The 8653-nt window shown below is 41.8% G+C and overlaps 2 protein-coding genes across 2 annotated transcripts; both read right to left on the reverse strand.

Annotated features, from left to right (window-relative positions):
• Window positions 1–223: 223 nt before the first annotated feature.
• On the reverse strand, window positions 224–5220 carry LOC5508176 (nudC domain-containing protein 1). Its single transcript, XM_001628746.3, has 7 exons — window positions 4903–5220; window positions 4099–4591; window positions 3499–3754; window positions 2769–2922; window positions 2289–2414; window positions 1349–1639; window positions 224–625 (listed from the first exon to the last, which is right to left on the reverse strand). Exons 1-7 carry the CDS (start codon window positions 5203–5205, stop codon window positions 500–502), a joined length of 1749 nt encoding a protein of 582 aa, XP_001628796.3. The 5' UTR covers window positions 5206–5220; the 3' UTR covers window positions 224–499.
• Window positions 5221–5739: 519 nt separating this feature from the next.
• On the reverse strand, window positions 5740–8045 carry LOC5507390 (tubulin beta-4B chain). The gene is made up of 5 exons (XM_001627986.3): window positions 7880–8045; window positions 7705–7813; window positions 7469–7579; window positions 6801–7258; window positions 5740–6547 (listed from the first exon to the last, which is right to left on the reverse strand). The coding sequence occupies exons 1-5, from the start codon at window positions 7934–7936 to the stop codon at window positions 5939–5941; spliced, it is 1344 nt and encodes a 447-aa protein (XP_001628036.3). The 5' UTR covers window positions 7937–8045; the 3' UTR covers window positions 5740–5938.
• Window positions 8046–8653: the final 608 nt, after the last annotated feature.

Consider the following 8653-nt stretch of genomic DNA (forward strand, 5'->3'; position numbering starts at 1 on the left):
CTAGCAGAGATTGGGGAGGGGTTGGATACTTCTGGTCACGATTCATTCGACATCACATTAAGGTGAAAAATAGTGTCCTCCATCGATGACGAAAAGCAAGTTTCGCAGGTCTAAGGATTTTTTAAGCAAAAATTGGATCAATTGGCTTGCAAACACCCCCCACACGCACACAGGCACGCACACACAGATTATACTTAAAGAAACACATAAAACAAGATTTCAATGCGATATAAAAATTTGCTTGTTTATTGCTTTTTAGCAATTTGAGCTCAATACATTTCAACATGTGATAAACAATGCCATCAACTCGGTTATGCCAGGCATATGGCTAACAAGAATACTGCTCTATGGGCAAAAATCACCCAAGAAACAACCTCTTGATTGTATTTTCTTCTTATGGCTAAATACGAATCCTTGTCAATGTTTGAGAAGCATAACAAGTTTAAAAGTACAGTAGAACATGCAAGGGATATTCAAAAGATGGAGCGTGCTTATCGTATTATTTCTTGACCATAATAACATGCAGTGAGTTTGGTGTTAGGGCAAGAATTCTGTGGTCACTGGCCTGTAGACCAAGGATGGAGTCTTCAGCATTATCCAATGTTACTACTTGTTGCAAAGCAGTCTAGAAACCAAAATAAACGGTACTTAGTTTAGTTATTGGGCATCCTAAAATACAGTAAGCTGTGTATAAGTTAGTGTCCCCAGAAAGATGGACCCTTTTTCTCCTTTACTCAATTCCTGCCTATTACAGACAATTATAGTATGGAGAAGAAACAGATAAAACTCATAAGCCACAAAGGACTACATGTCACCCCTGCTATCATGGACTCTACTACCAGGGTGGTAAAGGAGAGTATAAATCACTTTCGCGGACAGGGCAAAATGGCTTTTCTCGTTTCACTGACTGAAAAAATGGCCTTTTAAGTTGCGTTTCACAAACGTTGAAATAAACAGTTTCACATTTCTCTTAGGGTGAAAAATGGCAAATCTTGTTTCACGGAAACACATTTTATCACCCTGTACTACATGCACCAGATTACGGCACGAGTGTTGTTAATAGAGAGTTGCTTGTATGGGTGTATAATGAACTTGCAAATGACCAGTCAAACGTGCTGCATTTCCTTGGGCCAACATTTAGATAGAATGATTCTGCAAACTACTACTCAGCAAAGGCTGTTCAAAACATGTAAAATCCTGTTTCATGTAACCATGGAGAATGATTTAACTATTTTAGCAATTGAAAAAGTAAGAAACAAGCTTATTTCAAATGTTCAGTTATCATATAATAAAACATGGATCCCTATTTATTTAAAGGTTACAAAATATCTAATAATTCTAATAGTACCTTTTGTCCAGCAGCATTCCTGTAGTAGTTATAAACATGCCTTGTATTGTCACACAGCACAGCGTACTGCATCCCAGGAGCACACAGCGAAAACCTCCTACTCTCCTTCGATGCTTGCACAAACCCAAGTGCATTAAAAGTCCCTATGTGCTCCCAGTTAGTTTCCTGATTATCAGAGCTGGCTTTCGGCTGCCACACCAAGCCGTCAACATCGTGCCGCAAGCAGAACACAGGGGTGGAGCCTGGCGTGAGGGTGGTGTTGAAAAGCCACTGGTGACTGGCAAGACAAGTCTGGGAAGGTACAAAGAGTAGGAAATCAGGTGTCGTACCTGGCTTCAGTTTAGCTAAGCCTGGGCTGCACCAGATTTTATGACAATCTTCTTACAAGGTAAACAGGAACGTAGCCAGGGGGTGGCCTAGCCCCCCCCCCCCCCCCCCTTTTGCACCCAAAAATCCAGTAAATGTATGAGACATCATCTAAAAGACAGGAGAAAATGCCTTGAAAGCCTCTTTTGGGCCCCCTCCTGTTAAAAATCCTGGCTGCGCCACTGGTGAATATAGGGAAATACACCAAAATAACCATGTAGAAAACTCTTTAGGAATGCCACACAAATCTTACAGTACTCGGTCAGTTGTCAGCTGCACTTAAGCTTATTTTTTTGCCTTCTTTTGTGGGGAAGCTTGAATAAAAATAAAATAAAATAAGCAATTTCATTTTAAAATCTAATGGAAGTATTTTTTTTTTACTATTGATGGTTCTATAATTTGTAATCTATGCCCTGAGGTTTGCGCAGCTACACATGCTCTCATTGGTTGATTACAACAACCCTTTTTATGGCCCACTCAGAAACAATGCAACACTAATTACATCCAGGAATCTTAACTTTTCTTTTATATAACCATTCATTTATGAGTTAAAATCCAAGTCGCCCATTATTACCTTGTGTGTAATTTCTCCAGAATTAATGTCTATTCGCATGATATACTCCGAGTCTTCCGGGAACTGATCACATTCTTCAAGTTGCTGACTGTTGAATGGCATGTCAGCCTTGTTTGGATCAGGATTCTAGAACAAAAGAAAGACCAGAATGAGGTTGATTTCAAGGGTTTAGGGCTTCGTTCTTCTAGACATAGCAAACTTGCTTGTCTGATGACTAGCTTCCTAAAACATTCTTATAAAATTAGCATATTTGCTGGTTTGATGCTGCTAGCTTACGTAAACATTCTTAAAGACCTTGCATACTTGCTTGTCTAATGCTAGCTCACTCTATCATTCCAATAAATCAAGTGAAATGCTGGCTCACTCTAACATTCCAATAGATCAAGCATACCTGCGGTCTGATGCTAGCTTACAGTATCATTCTAATAGACCAAGTGTAATGCTGGCTTTCTCCATCATTCTAAAATACACAAAGTGTACCTTCTTGTCTGAGGTGTACTGTTCAAGCTGCTGGTGCACCTCGTTCAATCTTTCTGCCTCTTCACCATCCATGATATACTTCCCACGACCATCACTCTCAACTACTGTGCTCCAGTGATGCTCCGGAACAACCTTGTCAAGAACAATCTCCAAGCTGGATAAAAATTAGGCAGATATATCATTTGTTAAAAGATTGTAATATCTTAAAATAATACCTTAGGATGTGGCCAACAGGTCTTCCAATTACCACAACGACCTACATATGTGCTTATGCCACCTTATTTTCCTATATTGGTTTATTTAGGTGTACTCTTTTATAGAATTCTCATTAGCACAAAAGTGCAAGTACCCAATAAAATATTTGATTGGGTTGCTCTGATTGGTCAAGGCTTCTTGTGTCTCTAGAGGACGCATGCACACTAGGTGTCAGCATTTGCACAGGCTCCCCAAAATTAGATAGTAACGTAAGAAAACATTTTCTTTGTTGTATAAAACAAAAAGAACTCATTTTTGTGTGCATCTGTCCTCAAATAGATGCACAGAAGACATCACAGCATACAGTATAATAAACAAAAAAGTATGCAAGGAGACACAGTCCAGTTGCATGACTGTTGTTCATGACACAGTGTAGCGCCTTCTGTGCATCTATTAGAGGACAGATGCATGCAAAAATGAGATCTATTTGTAAAGTACATAGTTTGTTAAAAGAAACCCAATGCACAGTGTATACCTGTTATCAACAACTGTCCATGTTGAGTCGTCTGGTTTGACTTTTGCATAAAGCTTTCCTTGGAGAAGCTTTTTCTCGCTGCTTAGTTTAACCTCAATATGAGCTGGCTTGATAGTACATTGTATGTCCTCTAAGTTGGTATTTGTTGGGAGAGAGAAGGTGACAGTGACGTTGTCGCCACTTTGTGACCAAGTGTATTCTGTATCAGATAGGCCATCTTCAGCACTTGTACCATCCTTCTCTTCAGCTATACCTCCTTTAAAAAAGGTTTAAATAAATGATTTAAAGGGCAAGCATCTATTATATTAACCACAGCAATGAACTGTTATTCCTGGGATTAAACTGCATACCCATACCTAAACTTAAACAGGAAACTGAGTAACATTTCTAAAGCCATTGTGGTGAATCTGCCTGAGAGCTTTGAAAACCCTAGGTATGTAATTTTGTAATAGCAATTGTGAAGTGAGCTATTACAGAATTCTATAATAACAATCAGGTTTTGGTTATTGTGCTCTCTGACTGGCGTATCATGTGCTCTGACAAGTGCAAGGATAAAATTCAAGCAAAGGAAATATCATCTTATGTTCTAACACAACCCACCTTGTGTTGGGCGAAATGGCTTCTCACTGGCCACAAGAATGGCTTTACAGCCAGGCTCAATCGCACCATACACTGGTGCACAAGGACCGCTGAAACGCTTGATGGACTCACACGTTAAACTGGCACTGCCAGATGTATTGACTTGTGAAAATGACACAAGTGTTAAGAAAACAGTATGGGCTTTTGTAGCTGACACCTCCTCATCTTTCTCTATAATACTGAGTAAAAGGCAGCTAAGATTGTTTGAGTCCCTTTCTTGTATGGCATGTAGGATAGTAAAAGGCTGGTCAAATTGATTAACAGCTGCTAATTTCCATCTTGTGTCACTCCCCTTTGTTCTGCCTTCTGTGTTCACAAGGTAGAGTTTTCCATGACCATCTCCAATGCATGCTAACTTGCTAGATGGGAGCACTATTGAGGCATTGAGCCTTTCTGTTTGCTCTTCAGGAGTGGGAATCTTGAAAACACTTTCAATACCTTCTACTGTACTGCCCTAATAACCACAAACACATAGGTTCAGTCAATTGATACGAGCCAGTCTGTAGTGTTTTCAATAAGGAATGTCTTAACAATCTCTGTAGGTGTCTCTGTCTGTAGGTGTCATGGAACCCTTCACCCCCCTTGGAATAGTGTCCATACCTTGGGCGTTACCCTGGGTGTCATGGAACCCTTCACTCCCCCGCTGTACCCTCTAATTTGTGGGCATACCAAAGAAACTAAAACAAAGTGTATGAAAAATAACCAAAATTCGATGTGAAAATTGCCCGTGTACCCCAACCGCCCTAGAATAACAGCAATACCCACCCTGACGGTCGCCTGCTGAACTTCATAGTTCGTGTCCACCCAGTACACCCTTTCACTTTCTTCACAACTTTGCCAAGGATCCAACACGAGGTGATTTGGCCGACCGAAAGCACGCACATGTTGAAGCGAAAATAAATCTTCCCTCGATGATGCAACATTGACTCCGGAAACTAAGTTGATAGATTTAGCCTCAAGTTGGTCTCCTGATAGTTTATAACCTTCAAAGCGGTGATCAAGTAGGGATTTATTTGGACGAAGTGATTCGGTCGCCATTTTGGATGCACGCGGGAAGCGGGGTCTCATGGGATCGTTGTGCGTGACATACGTACAGTGTTGTGTGACAGAAACCGGTTACTCGAGAAACATTGAAATTTTAGAGGCAGAGAATTACCATATTGCGAAATTCATTGGACGCGAATATTCTAGCCAAATAAGTTTAGTCTGGAGTAAATAGCGTACCAAATCTCATTAGCAAAAACTTTCGCTTGTACGAAAGACCCCAAATGTTAGTAGAAAGATTAGCTTAAAGATATTTTTTTAAACTTTCTTGGCAAACCGACAAGTACGTGTTTCTCATGTACGATGCATGTTCCGAAAATAGTTTTGCCGAATTATTGGATTACTCTCAACTGTTCATGTCTAGTTTCAAGCAAATGCCGAGCCTTGAGTGGTTCCATATGAGGGTCCCCTCGCCATAACGTGTGGTCCCATGCTAGCTAGCCAAAGAGAGTGCCTAGCAACAATGTGTTTACTGTTCCAAGCACAGCACGATCAACGACCAAACAAGAGAATTATATTCAAAAAGTCCCCCTAACAAAACAGAAACACAAGATAGTCTAAGGCTGAATTCTTTTGTTATTTATTTCACAAGAATTCAAACACAAGCTACATAAGTATTTTTCAGGGTTTTAGATAATTCTTCATAAATAACCATACATGGTGGTCATTAATGCAAGCAAATATTTTAGTATATAAAAGAAAATTTACAGGGTTGGGGTCAGGTATCAGATAGGGTGTTTAGGTCAATTCTAGGTATCTAAGCCTGCTCAGCTTCCTCCTCCTCCTCCTCGTCAAACTCGCCCTCCTCCTCAGCGGTAGCATCCTGGTATTGCTGGTACTCAGACACCAAGTCGTTCATGTTGGACTCAGCCTCAGTGAACTCCATCTCATCCATACCCTCACCAGTGTACCAATGCAAGAAAGCCTTGCGCCTGAACATAGCAGTGAACTGCTCGCTGATGCGCTTGAACAGCTCCTGGATGGCAGTGCTGTTGCCAATGAACGTAGCGGACATCTTCAGACCACGTGGTGGGATGTCGCACACAGCGGTCTTTACGTTGTTGGGGATCCATTCAACGAAGTATGAGCTGTTCTTGTTCTGCACATTCAGCATCTGCTCATCAACTTCCTTCATGGACATGCGGCCACGGAACATGGCAGCAACGGTGAGGTAGCGTCCGTGGCGTGGGTCACAGGCAGCCATCATGTTCTTGGCATCGAACATCTGTTGGGTGAGCTCAGGGACGGTCAGGGCTCTGTACTGCTGGGAGCCACGGCTGGTGAGGGGAGCGAAGCCAGGCATGAAGAAGTGGAGACGTGGGAAGGGTACCATGTTGACAGCCAGCTTCCTTAGGTCAGCATTGAGCTACAAGTGAGAAAAAAAAAACAATAGTCAAAATCTCATAGTGGAAAATGTAGTCGATACTGCCGCTGATGAGGATCACGATATTGATGACGATGATGGTAATGGTTGCGTTGGTGATTATGATCGCTTCAGTCTTACCTGTCCAGGGAATTTAAGGCAGGACACATCAATTAAGGAATCCAATCACAAGATTAGACAACCAGTGAATACAGTAGAGAATAAAATATTCACTTTTTAATTAATAGATTCTTACCTGTCCAGGGAATCTAAGGCAGGTTGTGACACCACTCATGGTAGCAGACACGAGATGGTTCAGGTCACCATAGGTTGGTGTGGTTAGTTTGAGGGTCCTAAAGCAGATGTCGTACAAGGCCTCGTTGTCGATGCAGTAGGTCTCATCTGTGTTCTCTACCAGCTGATGGACGGATAGGGTGGCGTTGTATGGCTCCACCACGGTGTCAGAAACCTTCGGCGACGGCACAACGCTGAATGTGTTCATGATTCTGTCGGGGTACTCTTCTCTGATTTTGGAGATGAGAAGGGTTCCCATGCCGGAGCCTGTGCCGCCTCCGAGGGAGTGTGTGAGCTGGAAGCCTTGTAGACAATCGCAGCTTTCGGCTTCTTTGCGCACAACATCGAGAACTGAGTCGACCAATTCGGCTCCTTCTGTGTAGTGGCCCTTTGCCCAGTTGTTTCCAGCGCCACTCTGGCCTAATAAAACCAATCAAAATATCACGGCAGGGCATTTGAGAGGGAATTAAAGAAAAGCGGATTCGAATCAGATCCAAAGCTGAATTATTTACCGCAATTTTACAGGTATGCGTTCGTTGTTTAGTCGCTCATGAATTTTCAATGATTACACAGATTTGAAAATAGTCGCTCGACTCGCCCATACTATGCGAAAATCAAACATGAACTTACCGAAAACGAAGTTATCTGGTCTGAAGATCTGTCCGAAAGGTCCAGATCGAACGGAATCCATGGTTCCTGGCTCCAAATCGACGAGGATGGCACGGGGAACATATTTCCCGCCTAAAGTGAAACACGAGGCAAGCAAATGCAACCGTCGTCAGCACCAGCAGAGAAATCAAACTCTCACCCCGTTGCAACCCGCATAGCGAACATTGACAGAATAAACGCTGAATTTACTCGCTTACCGGTTGCCTCGTTGTAGTAAACGTTAATTCTTTCGAGCTGGAGGTCGGAATCGCCGTGGTATGTGCCAGTAGGGTCGATTCCGTGCTCATCGGAGATCACCTCCCAAAACTGAAATTGCGTCACGTCAGAAAAATACAAAATCCAGCGTAGAAAAGTAAGATTTAGCGTTCTTACCTTAGCACCAATCTGGTTTCCGCACTGACCGGCCTGGCAATGTACAATTTCACGCATTTTGAATAATAATTTAGAGGAATAAACTGGCAAACTCTTTCTGTTTTCTGACTGCTTCTTCTTGCTTGGCTTGAAGTGAACGGAAAGGCGTTGTGCCAGTATTTATAGGACTCACGCCACCTATTGTGACGTCATTTGTTACTATAGTGATATCTGAAAAACTGCAGTCAACGCCGTTTCTCTGTACTTAGGAGGGGAGGGCTTAGGATGAATAATGTACAAAAGATAATAAGCTGCAACCAAGGGAATTTGTAAATATTACAATCACAAACACAAACAAAACAGCTTGCATCTCCAAACCTGACAAAGGTTGAATTATTATGATGTAACTACGTAAACATTTCATTAAGAATATCAAACAGTCTTTGCTATTTTATATAAACAGTACATAGAATTTTCGAACTAAAGAATCCACTGCAGAAATCTTTAAGTGGCTCGATAAACAACTCTTCTTAGTCTCTATATATTACTTTCTGCGCCCGGGGGCTTTCTGAATCACGACGTGACTGAGCGATTATGCTGTTAGAACCAGTTTAGACTAGCTACAACACGCTGCTAATACCAAAAAAAACATTATTGAGTTATTTGTCCAATACAATGAATCGAAATGAACTATAACTACACCATTGTTTTGGTACCCAGGGGAAAACCATTATCAAGACGTAGGTCAAAGCGTGAATATATTGAAATGACACAGCTTTACAGCGAGATGCGGCA

The sequence above is a fragment of the Nematostella vectensis genome, chromosome 13, assembly GCF_932526225.1.
Source record: "Nematostella vectensis chromosome 13, jaNemVect1.1, whole genome shotgun sequence".
Classification (NCBI taxonomy): domain Eukaryota; kingdom Metazoa; phylum Cnidaria; class Anthozoa; order Actiniaria; family Edwardsiidae; genus Nematostella; species Nematostella vectensis.